Source organism: Lissotriton vulgaris, chromosome 3_1 (assembly GCF_964263255.1).
Source record: "Lissotriton vulgaris chromosome 3_1, aLisVul1.2, whole genome shotgun sequence".
NCBI lineage: Eukaryota > Metazoa > Chordata > Amphibia > Caudata > Salamandridae > Lissotriton > Lissotriton vulgaris.
The window spans coordinates 9,696,230-9,716,403 of record NC_141689.1 but is presented as its reverse complement, the minus strand read 5'-3'; the positions used below and the strand labels follow the sequence as shown (position 1 = coordinate 9,716,403).

General features: G+C 51.6%; 1 protein-coding gene across 1 annotated transcript in view; it reads left to right on the top strand.

Moving 5' to 3' along the window:
* Positions 1–20,174, top strand: part of LOC147725813 (sphingomyelin phosphodiesterase 5-like) — a 112,706-nt gene that overhangs the window by 65,903 nt on the left and 26,629 nt on the right. The window contains exons 3-4 of the mRNA XM_086959991.1: positions 12,369–12,441; positions 17,558–17,698. Coding sequence (XP_086816117.1) covers positions 12,369–12,441; positions 17,558–17,698 — 214 coding nt within the window. The remainder of the gene's footprint in view (positions 1–12,368; positions 12,442–17,557; positions 17,699–20,174) is intronic.

Sequence of the window (20,174 nt, the reverse complement as noted above, 5' to 3'; positions counted from 1 at the left end):
ACGCTTTTGTAACCTGCACACATATCACTTTTTCCTCCTGTAATGTACCGATTGCTACCTCATGTATTTTGGTTGCTCACTATTGTCACTTTTGATTCATGTAACTTAACGTTTGCTTTTGTAATTTGTCCACTTGTAATTTTTCTCCTCATGTATTATTGCTGTTCCTTGTGTGAAGCGCTCTGACACCTTCGGGTAAAGTCTGCGCTATATAAAATCGCATAAATAAATAAATAAAATAAAAAAATTCCAAACATCACCTGGCCCCCACAGCAAGACCCATTCTTCCTCGCCCACTATGCCCTGAATGTGAAGGGCTGTGGGCGAGGTGCTAAGACTAACAACGTTTCTGGGTTGCATGGGCGCCAGGGGGCCGAGGTGAAAATGGCTCAAAGGCCTGAGAAACACCTGGACCCCAGGGAGGCCGATTCTTGCAAACAATCACCCCTCCCCAGCCCAGCCTCAGCTTGATTGCTTGGCAGGGCAGGGGTGAAGGAGAGGCCACAGCTGACAATCGCTGTCCGGCCGCACAGCGAGGCTGAGGCTGCTTTCATTTTCTCAGTCTCTGTCTCCGTGCACTCTGTGGGCCGTTTTTTTTCTCCCCTTTCCTAGTCCAGTCTCTGTGGACTGGGACAGGGGAGAAAAAAAACGGCCCACAGAGGGCACTGAGGCACCGGCCCTTCGGCCCATTCCCGAATGCCCGCCTTGCCAATCCGCCCCTGTGTCCCAGCCTCTAGTATTATAGATTGTGCAGCTGGGTACCTGTGTCCCGGCAGGGTGCCAGTGTGTGCCAGCACAGAGACGCTATGCGTGGTACTATATGTGGGCAAATGGAATGTCTTTTGGCGACCCTCCTATGGGGGCCTCTGCTAAAGTTATGACATGAGTCCTGCCTGCTTATTGCCTGCTGAGACTGTTCCAAGGGACATTGTCCTTTAAACCCACTTTGTGGCTGGAGAGACGGTACATCCATCTTTGTTCCTTTAGTAGTGGCTGTTGTTGAATGTTGGGCATATTCGGGACTAGGGCCTCAATGATGACCCATCTCATGTCGTTGGTTGTGTCCAGTTTCAAGAAAGTGGTTGGTCCTTTTCGTTGTGTTCTTCTTGCATCATATGGAGTATCTCGGCTCACATATTCGGGTTTTCACTTTCCTGTTCGTCATCCCGATGTAGGTAAGGTTGCAGGGACACACGATACGATAAATAACATGTGCGGTGTCGCAATTAGTGTGGTACGCAACTCCCAGGTCTTGCCAGGCTCCAGAGGCATAGGTGTGGCTTCACGTGGATGGGTCTCAATCAGTCCTTCACGGGTTTGATGCCACACCTATGCCTCTGACGTGTGTCACCACCTTTAACATGGTCTCCAACCAAGTGTCAAGCATAATAAAGAAACACTGGAAGATCCTCGGGACAGGAAACCTCAAGTGGGACCCACCCCTTTTGTCTCACAAAAAAGCCAAGTCCATCAAAGACGCCTTCGTCTCCACCGGCTCGAAAACAAGGGAATACAGTCCTAAATGCATGGGGCCTTCCGAAGGTCACTGGCCATGTTGCATGTGGCAACTGCAGCGGATGCCACCTGACCACAACCACCAAGACATTACACCTAGAGCCTGGCAAGGCATGGGAGTTGCGTAACCACACTAATTACGACATCGCACATGTTATTTATCGTATCGCGTGTCCCTGCAACCTTACCTACATCGGGATGACGAACAGGAAAGTGAAAACCCGAATATGCGAGCACCGAAGCACCATACGAAGCAGGGACCACCACAAATGGCAGCCCCTCTACAATCACGGATACAGGGACCTCCACAAACAGCAGCCCTCAGCTCTCGTAGATACAGGGACCACCACAAACAGCAGCCCCTCAGCATTCAGAGATACAGGGATCACCACAAACAGCAGCCCTCTGCACTCGTAGATACAGGGAGCACCACAAACAGCACCGCTCATAATTCACAGATAAAGGGACCACCACAAAGAGCAGCCACTCAGCATTCAGAGATACAGGGATCACCACAAGCGGCAGCCCCTCTGCAGTCAATAACACAGGGACCACCACAAACAGCAGACCCTCTGCATTCACGGATACAGGGACCACCACAAACGGCAGCCCCTCTGCAGTCAATAACACAGGGACCACAACAAACAGCAGACCCTCTGCATTCACGGATACAGAGACCACCACAAACAGCAGACCCTCTGCATTCACGGATACAGGGACCACCACAACCAGCAGCCCTCTGCACTCGTAGATACAGGGAGCACCACAAACAGCAGCCCCTCTGCACTCTATGGATACAGGAACAACCACAACCAGCAGCCCCTCTGCATTCACAGATACAGGGACCACCAGAACCAGCAGCCCTCTACATTCATGGATACAGGGACCACCACAAACTGCAGCCAGCACCTCAGCATTCATGGATACAGGGACCACCACAAACGGCAGCCTCCCTACACTCACGGATACAGGAACCACCACAACCGACAGCCCCTCTGCATTCACGGATACAGGGACCACCACAAACAGCAGCCCCTCTGCAATCACAGATACAGGGAGCACTACAAATGGCAGCCCCTCAGCATTCAAAGATACAAGACCGCCACAGACAGCAGCCCCTCTGTACTCATGGATACAGGGACCACCACAAACAGCAGCCCCTCAGCACTCATGGATACAGGGACCACCACAAACAGCAGCCCCTCTGCATTCACAGATAGAGGGACCACCACAAACGGCAGCCCCTCTGCACTCACAGATATAGGGACTACCACAAATGGCACCCCCTCTGCATTCATGATACAAAACCGCCACAGACAGCAGCCCCTCTGCACTCATGGATACAGGGACCACCACAAACGTCAGCCCCTCAGCATTCACGGATACTGGGACCACCACAAACGGCAGCCCCTCTGCACTCACAGATACAGGGACCAACACAACCACAAACAGAAGCCCCTCTGTCCTCAAGGATACTGGGACTACCACAAACGGTAACCCCTCTGCTGTCACAGATACAGGGACCACCAAAAATGGCAGCCCCTCTGCATTAACAGATACAGGGACCACCACAAACGACAGCCCCTCTGCATTCACAGATACAGAGACCACCACAAACAGCAAACAATCCGTAAGAACTATGAACTGCATCAAAAAGAGATCTACCGTAAGGCCAGAAACAGCTATCACTCGGCATGTATGAAAGCTAAGGCAAGCTATGTGACCACCACCATAAATACAGCTGTAAATAAAGTCCAGACGCTTTTCAACACTGTGAAGGAATTGGCTGGAGAAAATTCTAGAGCGGAGGTGGCCCCACTCAACACCCAGCAGTGTCAGGATCTGGCGTCCTTTTTCACTGAAAAAATTGAGAAGATTGTCTCGAATATCAATAAAAATAGCACTACCACTCATAATCAAGAGGACACCTCCCTAACCTCTAAAGGAAACTGTCACCTCGAAGCCTGGCCTCCCATTACATTGGATCAACTGAAGAAACTTTTAAAACCTATCAAATCGGGTTCCCCTCGTGACCCCATTCCCATCAGTATCATGAGCCAATTGGAGGACTCGACCCTGACGCCCATCTCAGATATACTTAATGCCTCCATGGAACAGGCCTCAGTTCCTGCTTTATGGAAACATGCCATAGTCAGCCCCCTGCTAAAAAAGCCGATCGCCAACTATCGGCCAATATCGTTACTCCCCGCTTTTTCCAAAATGTTGGAAAGGCATATTCATGAGGCACTTTCCTCCTATGTGGAAAATAATGAATTACTTCACCCGTCCCAGTCTGGCTTTTGGAGTGGATACTCTACCGAGACAGCCTTGCTTGGGATTACGGAAAAGATCAGAGAGCTCAGAGATGATGGACAAACGGTGGCACTGGTCCTGTTAGACCTTAGTGCGGCCTTCGACACCATCTCTCACTCCAGACTGCTTGTCAGGTTGGGAGAGTGTGGTGTCAAGGGCAGGGCGTAAGAATGTATTAAATCATACTTATCCCTACGCACCTTCCAGATTACCTCTGCTGAGGCCTGCTCGGATGTCTTCTACTCTCCCCATGGTGTACCACAGGGATCTATCCTGAGTCCCCTGCTGTGTAATTTGTATCTTCGTCCTTTAGCCAATCTTGCAGAGAACTTTGGTCTTATTTTAATGACATATGCTGACGATTCTCAGATTTTGTTTTCTCTCTCTAAATCTGATACGTCTGCTCCTTCTGCACTTAAAATAGGCCTTCATGAGATATTTTGCTGGATGTCGGCTAACCAACTTAAATTAAATGGGGACAAAACAGAGGTCCTCCTCTTAGGGAATAATAAGGATCTTTGGAGCGATCCCCACTGGCCGACATCACTGGGCAAGCTACCGCTCCCAGCCACTCAGGTTAGAAATCTTGGGGTCATCATAGATGACAATCTCTCCATGACACAGCAAGCCAACAAAGTGGCGGGCACATGTTTCACTATTCTCAGATGGCTTCGTAAAATTGTCTGGATGTTGCCACCTACCACCCAGAAGACCGTAGTCAATGCATTAGTAACTTCTCGGCTTGACTACGGTAACATCTTGTACCTGGGTGCAAACAAAGCAGTAGTAAGACGCTTACAACTGGCACAAAACGCTGCGGCCAGACTGCTTTGCAGAATACCCAGACACGCCAGGATCACTAAACATCTTGGGGATCTACACTGGCTCAGGGTTGAAAACCAGATTCGCTTTAAAACCCTGAGCTATCTGTTTAAAATCAAAGCTGGGACCGCTCCCAAGTATCTTCAAGATCTTGCCAAGCCCTACTTTCCCAATCGCAATCTTCGTTCAGCGACATCAGCGACTTTTGCGGTTCCCAGGTATAAACAGGCTAGAATGGGCGGGAGATCGTTTTCATACCTGGGTCCAACCCTTTGGAACACATTGCCCATCCAAATACGCAAAGAAGAAAACTACAGGAACTTTAGAAAAAGTGTAAAGACCTGGTTGTTTGACAAATAAGTACCCTTGGATTTTTTCTCTCTCTAGCTGTGCCCGTGACCTGCTAATTCGGCGCCGGGAAACCCTTTGTGGGTAGCTGTGCGCCTTACAAATGCTATAAAATAAATAAATAAAATAAAATAAATAAATCCGCCCCTGGCTGGGGACCTCTTAATGTGATTGTGGCACCCTTAAAAAAACTGCTTCCCTGCCTCCCCCCCTACAAGTTATCTAAAGACACAATTACAATGTTGAAGCTGGCTCTGTGTTTCCACATCAGCATTTTAAAAGCATGCTTACATTTTCTGGATGATTTCAGCCGGCTCGACTACGCATGTCTAACATGCGAAAGTGAAAGCGATTTGCACACCCCTCTTGAGTGGGCCTCGGTAAATGTGGAGAGCTGGCATGCTGGCATGTGGCGAAGACTCAGTGTTCTGCTATGTGCTTGTGCACAGGTTGGCCCATGGTGAATTATAATTATTAGAAAGAACGCTCGAGATGCAGTAGCACTTCCTCAGACACCAAGTTTGGGACAAGGAACGAGACAGTGAGTAAGTTTATTTTTATTGTTGAAAGGTGAACAGAGGTCTCGGTGGAATGGGATAACGGGCCTGCAAGTAAGGGAAGATTATCTGATCTCTGTTCAGACAGCCTGTAGGTCCTTTCTCCAACATACATACCTGTGCAATATAGTTTGTAATCACTGTGACATTTTTAGGAACTTTTATACATAATAGAAACTGTGTTTTCTGACAAGTCATGGTTCTTTTAAACAAAATACAATTTTAATTGCTTGCTTTATCGTAGTCCGTTTCACGCTCACCCTGACATCTGTTTAAGTCCTCCGAGTCATTTGTTATTCTCTCGGTGTACCAAGTCAACCTTCCCTCTGAGTTCGGTAAGCTGAGTTACAGTGACAATCGTTATGCACAGCACATAGGTGTCAAAATGGCATTTGTACAAACATTAATTTTATTGTGAGAGAAAAGCAGCCTCATTAAAACATGAATGCATGTGAGGGTGATGTGCTCTCTGCCCGCCCTTGTTTGGCCGATATATTGTTGGTAGTTCTTAGTATTTAGTGTGTATCCTTGGCTTGGGATGGTGGCACTTTCCTTGTATAGCCAGAGTACATATGGATACTGGATGAAAACTGCAAACTGATAGTAGAGCACCTGCCATGCATTTACTAAAAATAAAAAGCTTGTCTATTAGGTCAAAATTATTTTGTTTGAAGAAAGTCATCAGCTTACGTTTTGGAGTCCAGGGGGAGAAGGGTGCAAGGCAGAGGGGAGAAGGGTGCAAGGCAGAGGGGAGAAGGGTGCAAGGCAGAGGGGAGAAGGGTGCAAGGCAGAGGGGAGAAGGGTGCAAGGCAGAGGGGAGAAGGGCGGAAGGCAGAGAGGAGAAGGGCGCAAGGCAGAGAGGAGAAGGGCGCAAGGCAGAGAGGAGAAGGGCGCAAGGCAGAGAGGAGAAGGGCGCAAGGCAGAGAGGAGAAGGGCGCAAGGCAGAGAGGAGAAGGGCGCAATGCAGAGAGGAGAAGGGCGCAAGGCAGAGAGGAGAATGGTGCACGGCAGAGAGGAGAAGGGTGCAAGGCAGAGAGGAGAAGGGTGCAAGGCAGAGGGGAGAAAGGTGGAAGGCAGAGAGGAGAAGGGTGCAAGGTAGAGAAGGGTGCAAAGTAGAGAAGGGAGCAAGGCAGAGGGGAGAAGGGTGCAAGGCGGAGGGGAGAAGGGTGCAAGGCAGAGGGGAGAAGGGCGGAAGGCAGAGAGGAGAAGGGCGGAAGGCAGAGAGGAGAAGGGCACAAGGCAGAGAGGAGAAGGGCGCAAGGCAGAGAGGAGAAGGGCGCAAGGCAGAGAGGAGAAGGGCGCAAGGCAGAGAGGAGAAGGGCGCAAGGCAGAGGAGAAGGGCGCAAGGCAGAGAGGAGAAGGGTGCACGGCAGAGAGGAGAAGGGTGCAAGGCAGAGGGGAGAAGGGCGGAAGGCAGAGAGGAGAAGGGCGCAAGGCAGAGAGGAGAAGGGCGCAAGGCAGAGGAGAAGGGCGCAAGGCAGAGAGGAGAAGGGTGCAAGGCAGAGGGGAGAAAGGTGGAAGGCAGAGAGGAGAAGGGTGCAAGGTAGAGAAGGGTGCAAAGTAGAGAAGGGAGCAAGGCAGAGGGGAGAAGGGTGCAAGGCCGAGGGGAGAAGGGTGAAAGGCAGAGGGTAGAAGGTTGCAAGGCAGAGGGGAGAAGGGTGCAAGGCAGAGAGGAGAAGGGTGCAAGGCAGAGGGGAGAAGGTGCAAGGCAGAGGGGAGAAGGGTGCAAGGCAGAGAGGAGAAGGGTGCAAGGCAGAGGGGAGAAGGGTGCAAGGAAGAGGGGAGAATGGTGCAACGGGGAGGGGGAAAAGGGTGCAAGGCGGAGGGGAGAAGGGTGCAAGGTGGAGGGGAGAAGGGTGCAAGGCAGAGGGGAGAAGGGTGCAAGGCAGAGAGGAGAAGGGTGCAAGGCAAAGGGGAGAAGGGTGCAAGGCAGAGAGGAGAAGGGTGCAAGGTGGAGGGGAGAAGGGTGCAAGGCAGAGGGGAGAAGGGTGCAAGGCAGAGAGGAGAAGGGTGCAAGGCAGAGGGGAGAAGGGTGCAAGGCAGAGAGGAGAAGGGTGCAAGGCAGAGGGGAGAAGGGTGCAAGGCGGAGGGGAGAAGGGTGCAAGGCAGAGGGGAGAAGGGTGCAAGGCAGAGAGGAGAAGGGTGCAATGTGGAGAGGAGAAGGGTGCAAGGAAGAGGGGAGAATGGTGCAACGGGGAAGGGGAGAAGGGTGCAAGGCGGAGGGGAGAAGGGTGCAAGGTGGAGGGGAGAAGGGTGCAAGGCAGAGGGGAGAAGGGTGCAAGGCAGAGGGGAGAAGGGTGCAAGGCAGAGGGGAGAAGGGTGCAAGGCAGAGAGGAGAAGGGTGCAAGGTGGAGGGGAGAAGGGTGCAAGGCAGAGGGGAGAAGGGTGCAAGGCAGAGAGGAGAAGGGTGCAATGTGGAGAGGAGAAGGGTGCAAGGAAGAGGGGAGAATGGTGCAACGGGGAAGGGAAGAAGGGTGCAAGGCGGAGGAGAGAAGGGTGCACGGTGGAGAGGAGAAGGGTGCCACGGGGAGGGGAGAAGGGTGCAAGGCAGAGAGGAGAAGGGTGCAAGGCAGAGAGGAGAAGGGTGCACGGTAGAGAAGGCTGCAAGGCAGAGAAGAGAAGGGTGCAAGGCAGAGGGGAGAAGGGTGCAAGGCAGAGGGGAGAACGGGGCAAGGCAGAGAGGAGAAGGGTGCAAGGCAGAGGGGAGAAGGGTGCAAGGCAGAGGGGAGAAGGGTGCAAGGCAGAGGGGAGAAGGGTGCAAGGCAGAGGGGAGAAGGGTGCAAGGCAGAGGGGAGAAGGGTGCAAGGCAGAGGGGAGAAGGGTGCAAGGCAGAGAGGAGAAGGGTGCACGGTAGAGAAGGCTGCAAGGCAGAGAAGAGAAGGGTGCAAGGCAGAGGGGAGAAGGATGCAAGGCAGAGGGGAGAAGGGTGCAAGGCGGAGGTGGAGAAGGGTGCAAGGGGGAGGGGGAGAAGGGTGCAAGGGGGAGGGCGGGAAGGGTGCTGCAAGGCACAGGGGAGAAGGGTGCAAGGGGGATGGAGATGAAGTTAAAAATGTGCCCCCCCCCCCCCCCCCCGGAAACATTTCTTCGGATGCCCATGGAACGCACACTACTTTGTGAGAGAGAGTGGAGAGAGAGAGGAGAGAGAGAGAGTGGAGAGCGAGAGTAGAGAGAGAGAGTGGAGAGAGAGTGAGGGTGGAGAGAGAGGGTGGAGAGAGAGGGTGGAGAGAGTGGAGAGAGAGTGGAGAAAGAGTGGAGTGAGGCAGTGGAGAGAGAGTATAGAGCGAGTGGAGAGAGAGAGTAGCGAGAGAGTAGAGAGAGTGGAGAGAAAGACAGTGGAGAGAGAGTAGAGAAAGAGTGGAGAGAGAGAGTAGAGAGAGAGTGGAGAGAGAGAGTGGAGAGAGAGAGTGGAGAGAGAGAGTGGAGAGAGGGTGGAGAGAGAGAGTGGAGAGAGAGTAGAGAGAGAGAGTGGAGGGAGAGAGGGTGGAGAGAGAGAGTGGAGAGAGAGCGTGGAGAGAGAGAGTAGAGAGAGAGAGTGTGGAGAGAGAGAGTAGAGAGAGAGAGTGGAGAGAGAGTAGAGAGAGAGAGAATGGAGAGAGAGTGGAGCTAGACAGTGGAGAGAGAGAGAGTGGAGAGAACATGGAGACAGTGGAGAGAGTGAGCAAGAGAGTGGAGAGAGAGAGAGTTGCGGGAGACAGTGGAGAGAGAGTGGAGAGAGAGTGGAGAGATAGTGGAGAGAAAGACAGTGGAGAGAGAGTAGAGAGAGAGAGTGGAGAGAGAGTAGAGAGAGAGAGAGTGGAGGGAGAGAGAGTGGAGGGAGAGAGAGTGGAGGGAGAGAGAGTGGAGGGAGAGAGAGTGGAGGGAGAGAGTGGAGGGAGAGAGTGGAGGGAGAGAGAGTAGAGAGAGAGAGCGGAGAAAGAGTAGAGAGAGAGAGTGGAGAGAAAGTGGAGCTAGACAGTGGATAGAGAGTGGAGAGAGACAGAAAGTGGTGAGAGAGACAGTGAAGAGAGAGAGAGTGGAGAGAGAGAGAGAGAGAGAGAGAGAGTGTAGGGAGTGGAGCTAGACAGTGGAGAGAGAGAGAGAAAGTGGAGAGAGAGACAGTGGAGAGAGAGAGTGGAGAGTGGAGAGAGAGAGAGAGAGTGGAGAGAGAGAGTGGAGAGAGAGAGAGAGAGTGGAGAGAGAGAGTGGAGAGAGAGAGAGTGGAGAGAGAGAGAGGAGAGAGAGAGGAGAGAGAGAGGAGATAGAGAGGAGATAGAGAGTGGAGAGACAGTGGAGAGAGAGTGGAGAGACAGTGGAGAGAGAGTGGAGGGAGACAGTGGAGGAGACAGTGGAGAGAGAGATAGAAGAGAGAGAGAGTGGAGAGAGAGAGAAGTGAGAGAGGAGAGAGAGTGCATAGAGAGTGGAGAGAGAGTGGAGAGAGAGTGGAGGGAGAGTGGAGGGAGAGTGGAGGGAGAGTGGAGGGAGAGAGTGGAGGGAGACAGTGGAGGAGACAGTGCAGAGAGAGAGTGTGGAGAGAGAGTGGAGAGGGAGTGGAGAGGGAGTGGAGAGGGAGTGGAGAGGGAGTAGAAAGAGGGTGGAGAGAGTAGATAAAGGGTGGAAAGAGAGTGAGACAGAGAGTGAGAGAGAGTGAGAGAGTGGAGTGAGGGAGTGGAGAGAGAGAAGGTGAGAGAGAGCGGAGAGAAAGAGAGAGCGGAGAGAAAGAGAGAGTGGAGAGAAAGTACAGAAAGAGTGTGAAGGGAGAGAGGGTGGAGAGAGTGGAGAGAGAGTAGAGATAGTGGAGGGAGACAGTGGAGGGAGACAGTGGAGAGAGTGGAGAGAGAGTAGAGAGAGAGAAAGTGGAGAGAGAGACAGTGGAGAGAGAGTGGAGAGACAGTGGAGATGGAGTGGACAGAGTTGAGAGAGAGAGTGGAGAGAGAGAGAAGAGAGAGAGGAGAGAGAGTGCATAGAGAGTGGAGAGAGAGTCGAGGGAGAGTGGAGGGAGAGAGTGGAGGGAGACAGTGGAGGAGACAGTGCAGAGAGAGAGGGAGTGGAGAGGGAGTGGAGAGGGAGTGGAGAGGGAGTGGAGAGGGAGTAGAAAGAGGGTGGAGAGAGTAGATAAAGGGTGGAAAGAGAGTGAGACAGAGAGTGAGAGAGAGAGTGAGAGAGTGGAGTGAGGGAGTGGAGAGAGAGAAGGTGAGAGAGAGCGGAGAGAAAGAGAGAGCGGAGAGAAAGAGAGAGTGGAGAGAAAGTACAGAAAGAGTGTGAAGGGAGAGAGGGTGGAGAGAGTGGAGAGAGAGAGTAGAGGGAGACAGTGGAGAGATTGGAGAGAGAGTAGAGAGAGAGAAAGTGGAGAGAGAGACAGTGGAGAGAGAGTGGAGAGACAGTGGAGATGGAGTGGACAGAGTTGAGAGAGAGAATGGAGAGAGAGAGAGAGAGTTGAGAGAGAGAGAGACTGACTGACTGACTGACTGACTCAAAGACTGAATACTGACTGACTGAGAGACTGACTGGCTAGGAAACTGACAGAGAGAGAGCGCAAGATTGGCTGACTAAGAGAGTGACTGACTGACTAACAGAGAGAGAGAGACTGATTGAGAGTGAGACTGACTGAGGTAGAGAGATACTGACTGACTGAGGTAGAGAGATACTGACTGACAGAGAGAGAGGCAGAGACTGACTGACTGAGAGAGATAGACTGACTGACTGAGAGAGATAGACTGATTGACTGCGAGAGAGACTGACTGACTGAGAGAGTGACTGACTGAGAGAGACTGACAGAGAGAGAGAGAGAGACTGACTGAGAGGGGGACTGACAGGGAGAGAGGGAGAGAGACTGACTGAGGTAGAGAGAGAATGACTTACTGAGAGAGACTGACTGACTGGGAGAGAGAGAGACTGACTGAGAGAGAGCGAGACTGGCTGACAGAGAGAGAGAGACTGGGAGACTTACTGGCTGAGAGACTGTCAGAGAGAGATAGACTAATAGAGAGAGAGACTGACAGAGAGAGAGACTGACTGAGAGAGAGATTGACTGACAGAGAGAACAGAAACTAAAGAGGGCCCATGGAGCTTTGTTTACTTTTCTGTTGTCTCCATTTCTTGCTCTTTCCATAACACCTCAAGCAGTAAATAAGAGGCCGTCGAAAGTCCAAGGTTAGACACGCCTGTGATGTCACTGGGTGTGAAAGGGAGTGACATGTCGCTTTTGTCACCCATAACATTTTGGCGAATCGATGTCCATGAGGGTCCGGACCCCCCCTCTTCCGGGGCCCCCACCTACGCTCCCTGCACAGGGCCACCATGAGCCTAGAGCCGGCCCTGCACATAAGTATGGTCCACTGCGCACAACATCCTCTATGCCACTCCACAACACTTTACTCCAGTTTACCTCACTGTCTGCCACTCCCTTTGACTCTACTCCCCACCACTATACGCCTTTCTACTCTGTAATGGCAGTAAGAAGGCCACCATCTGCTATATAATGCTGCCAAAAATCCTCCAGACGTCGTAGAGAAGACTTCTGTCTGTTGTAAATAATAGCCCGCAGATGTCTCCTACCTGCTCGCATATGACATGTAGTATAGGGCAGAGTTTATGTAGTAAAATCACTACAGTCCGCTGCAGATGAGTCAAATGGGTTTATTTCTCTTGCCTTGTCTCCGCAGTGCAGTCTCCCTGGTCTTGGAGACGATGCACATTTTGTTGAAAATTAAGGTGAGGCCAACCCCCGCCTGGTTGACACCCCTGCCCTGCCGGGCACTTACTCTTACACACTAGTCAAGGCTGTGCCTCCGGTGCGTGAGGAGTTCTCTCACCCTCCTTCTGCTTGTGTTTCAGGTTCTTGTTGGTGTCATTGGAGAGAAGAGGATTGTGGGATACATGAACTGCACCCACCTGCACGCGCCAGAAGGTAGGAGGCATGTCTGCGGAGTTGAAGCATGAGTAGTGTTAAATTATTTCTACCTTAATGACATCTTAGTGGTACCTTATGCTACATAAGAGCACAGCCCTGCGGACGAGAGGTAATGTAATGTACTGTAATGAGATACTTGTAAAGCGCTGACTGTCACTCCGAAAGGAGCATCCTGGTGCTGGTTGGAGGTGAAAGAGAAACCCAAGGGGTACTAAATGAGTGAGAGACCAAATTCGTCTGAGGAGCTGAATATCCAGGTTTTCAGTAACTTCCTAAATTGGGTTTCTGTTTTCAGCAATCTCTGCTGAGTTGGCAACAGGTTCCAAGTCTTGGTTCCCAAGGCGGTCACTGTTTTTCCTCCCTTAGTTTTACATCGGAAAGTGGGGAGTTTGATGGGATTGGCTGACAGGGACCTCAGGGTCCTAGTTGTAATGTAAGGTGTGAATCTCTCTGAGAGGTACCTAGGGCCCAGTTTGAGAGAGGCTCTGAAGGTGATAAGGAGGATCTTTAAAAGTATTCTCTTATGCAGTGGGAGCCAATGAAGGGCTTTTAAGGCTGCTGATGTGGAGGACCTACATGGAAGGTTTAGTACCAAATGCGCAGCAGCGTGTTGGACCACTTGGAGTCTTTTTGGTGTTACTTTTTTTTGCTCCTGCCAGGAGGCTGTTGCAATAGTCCAGGTGCGAGAGAATTAGGGCAACTGCCACTGATTTCCTTGCGGTGAGTGAGTCTGGTTTCACTCTGGGTTGCAGTGTGTAGCACTGAGTCTGGTTCCACTATGGCTTGTAGTGTGTAGCACGGAGTCTGATTCCACTAGGGGTTGCAGTGTGTAGCACGGAGTCTGGTTCCACTGTGGGTTGCAGTGTGTAGCACGGAGTCTGGTTCCACTGTGGGTTGCTGTGTGTAGCACTGAGTCTGGTTCCACTATGGCTTGCAGTGTGTAGCACGGAGTCTGGTTCCACTGTGGGTTGCAGTGTGTAGCACGGAGTCTGGTTCCACTATGGCTTGCAGTGTGTAGCACTGAGTCTGGTTCCACTGTGGGTTGCAGAGTGTAGCACTGAGTCTGGTTCCACTGTGGGTTGCTGTGTGTAGCACGGAGTCTGGTTCCACTATGGGTTGCAGTGTGTAGCACGGAGTCTGGTTCCACTGTGGGTTGCTGTGTGTAGCACTGAGTCTGGTTCCACTATGGCTTGCAGTGTGTAGCACTGAGTCTGGTTCCACTGTGGGTTGCAGTGTGTAGCACTGAGTCTGGTTCCACTGTGGGTTGCTGTGTGTAGCACTGAGTCTGGTTCCACAGTGTGTAGCACTGAGTCTGGTTCCACTGTGGGTTGCAGTGTGTAGCAGTGAGTTTGGTTCCATTATGGGCTGCAGTGTGTAGCACTGAGTCTGGTTCCACTATGGGTTGCAGTGTGTAGCACGGAGTCTGGTTCCACTGTGGGTTGCTGTGTGTAGCACGGAGTCTGGTTCTACTATGGCTTGCAGTGTGTAGCACTGAGTCTGGTTCCACTGTGGGTTGCAGTGTGTAGCACTGAGTCTGGTTCCACTGTGGGTTGCTGTGTGTAGCACTGAGTCTGGTTCCACTTTGGGTTGCAGTGTGTAGCACTGTGTCTGGTTCTGCTGTGGGTTGCAGTGTGTAGCACTGAGTCTGGTTCCACTGTGGGTTGCAGTGTGTAGCACTGAGTCTGGTTCCACTATGGCTTGCAGTGTGTAGCTCGGAGTCTGGTTCCACTGTGGGTTGCAGTGTGTAGCAGTGAGTGTGGTTCCACTGTGGGTTGCAGTGTGTGTAGTAGCAGAGTTTGTGGGTCCACTATGGCTTGCAGTGTGTAGCACGGAGTCTGGTTCCGCTGTGGCTTGGAGTGTGTAGCAGTGAGTCTGGTTTCACTGTGGGTTGCAGTGTGTAGCACGGAGTCTGGTTCCACTATGGGTTGCAGTGTGTAGCACGGAGTCTGGTTCCCCTGTGGCTTGGAGTGTGTAGCATTGAGTCTGGTTTCACTGTGGGTTGCAGTGTGTAGCACGGAGTCTGGTTCCACTGTGGGTTGCAGTGTGTAGCACGGAGTCTGGTTCCACTATGGGTTGCAGTGTGTAGCAGTGAGTCTGGTTTCACTGTGGGTTGCAGTGTGTAGCACGGAGTCTGGTTCCGCTGTGGCTTGGAGTGTGTAGCAGTGAGTCTGGTTTCACTGTGGGTTGCAGTGTGTAGCAGTGAGTCTGGTTCCACTATGGGTTGCAGTGTGTAGCAGTGAGTCTGGTTTCACTGTGGGTTGCAGTGTGTAGCACGGAGTCTGGTTCCACTATGGGTTGCGGTGTGTAGCACGGAGTCTGGTTCCACTGTGGGTTGCAGTGTGTAGCACGGAGTCTGGTTCCACTATGGGTTGCAGTGTGTAGCACTGAGTCTGGTTCCGCTGTGGCTTGGAGTGTGTAGCAGTGAGTCTGGTTCCACTGTGGGTTGCAGTGTGTAGCTCTGATTCTGGTACCGCTGTGGCTTGGAGTGTGTAGCACTGAGTCTGGTTCCGCTGTGGCTTGGAGTGTGTAGCACTGAGTCTGGTTCCACTGTGGGTTGCAGTGTGTAGCACTGAGTCTGGTTCGACTGTGGCTTGGAGTGTGTAGCAGTGAGTCTGGTTCCACTGTGGGTTGCAGTGTGTAGCACTGAGTCTGGTTCCGCTGTGGCTTGGAGTGTGTAGCAGTGAGTCTGGTTCCACTGTGGGTTGCAGTGTGTAGCACGGAGTCTGGTTCCGCTGTGGCTTGGAGTGTGTAGCACTGAGTCTGGTTCCGCTGTGGCCTGGAGTGTGTAGCAGTGAGTCTGGTTCCACTGTGGGTTGCAGTGTGTAGCACTGAGTCTGGTTCCACTGTGGCTTGGAGTGTGTAGCAGTGAGTCTGGTTCCACTGTGGGTTGCAGTGTGTAGCACGGAGTCTGGTTCCACTGTGGCTTGGAGTGTGTAGCAGTGAGTCTGGTTCCACTATGGCTTGCAGTGTGTAGCAGTGAGTGTGGTTCCACTGTGGGTTGCAGCGTGTAGTAGCAGAGTTTGTGGGTCCACTATGGCTTGCAGTGTGTAGCACCGAGTCTAGTTCCACTGTGGGCAGCAGTGTGTAGCACGGAGTCTGGTTCCACTGTGGGCAGCAGTGTGTAGCACTGAGTCTGGTTCCACTGTGGGCAGCAGTGTGTAGCACTGAGTCTGGTTCCACTATGGGTTTGGGTGTGTAGCACTGAGTCTGGTTCCACTGTGGGCTGCAGTGTGTAGCACTGAGTCTGGTTCCACTATAGGTTGCAGTGTGTAGCACCGAGTCTGGCTCCACTATAGGTTGCAGTGTGTAGCACTGAGTCTGGTTCCACTGTGGGCAGCAGTGTGTAGCACTGAGTCTGGTTCCACTGTGGGCAGCAGTGTGTAGCACTGAGTCTGGTTCCACTATAGGTTGCAGTGTGTAGCACTGAGGTTGGTTTCACTGTGGATTGCAGTGTGTAGCACTGAGTCTGGTTCCACTATAGGTTGCAGTGTGTAGCACTGAGTCTGGTTCCACTATGGCTTGCAGTGTGTAGCAGTGAGTGTGGTTCCACTGTGGGTTGCAGTGTGTAGTAGCAGAGTTTGTGGGTCCACTATGGCTTGCAGTGTGTAGCACGGAGTCTGGTTCCACTGTGGGCAGCAGTGTGTAGCACGGAGTCTGGTTCCACTGTGGGCAGCAGTGTGTAGCACGGAGTCTGGTTCCACTGTGGGCAGCAGTGTGTAGCACTGAGTCTGGTTCCACTGTGGGCAGCAGTGTGTAGCACTGAGTCTGGTTCCACTATGGGTTTGGGTGTGTAGCACTGAGTCTGGTTCCACTGTGGGTTGCAGTGTGTAGCACTGAGTCTGGTTCCACTATGGCTTGCAGTGTGTAGCACTGAGTCTGGTTCCACTGTGGGCAGCAGTGTGTAGCACTGAGTCTGGTTCCACTGTGGGCAGCTGTGTGTAGCACTGAGTCTGGTTCCACTATGGGTTTGGGTGTGTAGCACTGAGTCTGGTTCCACTGTGGGTTGCAGTGTGTAGCACGGAGTCTGGTTCCACTATGGCTTGCAGTGTGTAGCACTGAGTCTGGTTCCACTATGGGTTTGGGTGTGTAGTACTGAGTCTGGTTCCACTGTGGGTTGCAGTGTGTAGCACTGAGTCTGGTTCCACTATGGCTTGCAGTGTGTAGCACTGAGTCTGGTTCCACTGTGGGCAGCAGTGTGTAGCACTGAGTCTGGTTCCACTATAGGTTGCAGTGTGTAGCACTGAGGTTGGTTTCACTGTGGGTTGCAGTGTGTAGCACTGAGTCTGGTTCCACTATAGGTTGCAGTGTGTAGCACTGAGTCTGGTTCCACTGTGGGCAGCAGTGTGTAGCACTGAGTCTGGTTCCACTGTGGGCAGCAGTGTGTAGCACTGAGTCTGGTTCCACTATAGGTTGCAGTGTGTAGCACTGAGTCTGGTTCCACTATGGCTTGCAGTGTGTAGCACTGAGTCTGGTTCCACTGTGGGTTGCAGTGTGTAGCACTGAGTCTGGTTCCACTATGGGTTTGGGTGTGTAGCACTGAGTCTGGTTTCACTGTGGGTTGCCGTGTGTAGCAGTGAGTTTGGTTCCACTGTGGGTTGCAGTGTGTAGCACTGAGTCTAGTTTCACTGTGAGTTGCAGTGCGTAGCACTGAGTCTGGTTCCACTGTGGGCAGCAGTGTGTAGCACTGAGTCTGGTTCCACTGTGGGTTGCAGTGTGTAGCACTGAGTCTGGTTCCACTGTGGGTTGCAGTGTGTAGCACTGAGTCTGGTTCCACTGTGGGCAGCAGTGTGTAGCACTGAGTCTGGTTTCACTGTGGGCAGCAGTGTGTAGCACTGAGTCTGGTTCCACTGTGGGTTGCAGTGTGTAGCACTGAGTTTGGTTCCACTGTGGGTTGCAGTGTGTAGCACTGAGTCTGGTTCCACTGTGGGCAGCAGTGTGTTCCTCCAGGAAGCACGAGTGAGTGCAGCTCACTTGTAGCTGAAGTAAGGGTGACCCTATGGTACCTCAAGTTGTCATTGAAATGAGATTGTTACATTCTCCCTTTACGATGTTATGGGATTGAGTACTGGTTTTCTGAATGGTAATTCAGTGCTCCACCCTCTTCTCTCCTCAGCGGATGGTCACATACGCTGTGCCCAGCTCACCACTCTGCTCACGTGGATCACCGATTTCCAGGAGAAGAACACATCCCCCACTGACCTTGTCGCCTTCGACGTCCTTTGTGGAGATTTCAACTTCGATAACTGCTCTCCGGGTGAGGCTTCAGGATAACCACCACACCGAGCTACTAGAACGTGGTACAACCTTCCACTCACTCTCTTACCACACTCTAGACAGTATCGCACTCTGAGCTACTAGAACGTGGTACAACCTTCCTCTCACTCTCTTACCACACTCTAGACAGTATCGCACTCTGAGCTACTAGAACGTGGTACAATCTTTCTCTCACTCTCCTACCATATCATAGACCCCATCACACCCTGAGGTACTGGAGTGTGGTGCAGCCTTCCTCTTACCCTTGTGCCACACCTTGGAAACCATCATGCTTCGAGCTACCAGAATGTGGCACAAACTTCCTCCCACTCTTACAATACGCCAGGCACCATCACATTCGGAGCTACCTGAATGGGGCACAACCTTTCACTCTCCTACTCCACCTAGACACCATCACACTCCGAGTTACTGGAGTGTGGTGCAGCCTTCCTCTCACTCTCATGCCACACTGTAGAAACAATCATGCTCCGAACTACCAGCATGTGGTTCAACTGGCCCCTCACTCTCTTCCCACACCCTAAACATCAACACGCTGCGAGCCACCAGACTGTGGTACAACGCTGTCACTGTTGTACCACACCCTAGACACCTTCACACTGCAAGCTACCAGAATGCAGTACAACCTTCACGTCACTCTTTTACCACACAATGGACAAATCACACTTGAGCTACCAGAATCTGGTACAACCTTCCTCTCACTCCCTTACCACACCCCAGATACCATCCCACTCTGAGCTGCCAAAATGTTGTACGTTATAGTAAATGGGTACACCCAAACTTGTCGCTGGGACCTAGGTAGCTATAGGTACAAAGAGAGAGTGGTCCCAGGATGGCGTCAGACCCTGATATCACCTCCCTCCTGCAACAGGGATATCTACTCCAAAGAGTCAACAGGCCGGAGGGCAGAGGAGGAGGAATAGGCATCCTTTATAAAAATCAATACCAATGTAGGACTAATGCAGGCTCAATATCAAATTGCGAAAGTATGCAGTTCGCCCTTGATCTATCACCCACGGCGACCTTTTCAGGTATACTTATTTATCGCCCCCCAAACCAAATGGGAGAATTCCTCGACTCCTTACAACTCAAAGTCGCTGAACTAGCTGTCACTAGCCCAAACTTCACCATACTAGGTGACGTTAACATTCATCTGGATAAACCGGATGACCCCTCAACCAAAACCTTGCTAGATAATCTGGAAGCTATTCAACTCACTCAGAAGGGCTTCGAACCCACACACGAGAAAGGCCATCTTCTGGACGGAGTGTTTAGTAACGACCACAGACTGGTAGTAGGAACCCCTATGGCCCTCACATGGTCTGACCACCACTTAGTCCCCCTACGGTGGCAACACACCGCCTCTGTCTCACTACCCCCGCGTATATCGCTTCAGGGGAGAGAATGGACTAAACTCTCTGTCGACAGGTGGATAGATGCTCTGCGCGCCACCATCCCACAGACAAAGGACAACCCAACACTACTGTATGACAACTATTCCCTTTGGATTACCAAGGCCCTTGACTCTGTGTTACCGGAAACAATCTTAAAAGAAAAAACTAAATCCAAGGAATCACCATGGTACACTCCCAAACTTAAAGAAATGAAAAGACACTGTAGGAAGCTAGAAAGATCCTGGAGGGAATCTCGCAGTAACGCAGATAAAGCAAAACATCATGAGGCCATAAAAGAGTATAAAGCCGAGATTAATTCAACCAAGACCCGTTTCTTTGAAGATAAAATCAACAACGCCCATAACTGCCCCAGAGAAATATTCCAAATTGCTAAATCTCTAATCAATACCCCATCCACCCCTTCGGATCCCAGTAAAGCACAATTTCGATGCAACAATCAGGCGGAATATTTCTACAAAAAAATACAAACAATTTCATCGGCCTTTGCAGCACCAATTTTAGCAGACCGGGAAGGAGCTACGCCATCCTGCATCATACCCTACAAATTAGCAGAGTTCCCCTTAGTAGGAGCCGACGTTCTGGTTCACACTATGAAAAAAGTTAAATCTGGATCCCCAAGTGATCCCGCACCTCCATGTCACCTAAATAAGATTACAGACACAATATTGCCAGTCATTCTCAACATCCTTAACAATTCCATCACTACTGGCATAGTCCCTACGGCCTGGAAAAAAGCGCAAGTACGAGCTCTCTTGAAAAAACCCACCTTAGACCCAGATAACATGGCCAATTATCGCCCAATATCCCTGCTCCCCTGGGTCAGTAAACTGCTTGAAAGACATATCAATACATCTCTCACTCAGTATTTGGAATCAAATAGTATACTCCATGATTCCCAAGCAGGCTTCCCCCCCAGGTTGGGAACGGAAGCGGCCCTTCTGACAGTCACTGAGCTAGCCAGGAAACAGATGGACTTAGGCGGCACTACAGCAATCATTTTGCTTGATCTTAGTGCCGCCTTCGACACTGTAAACACCACCATCC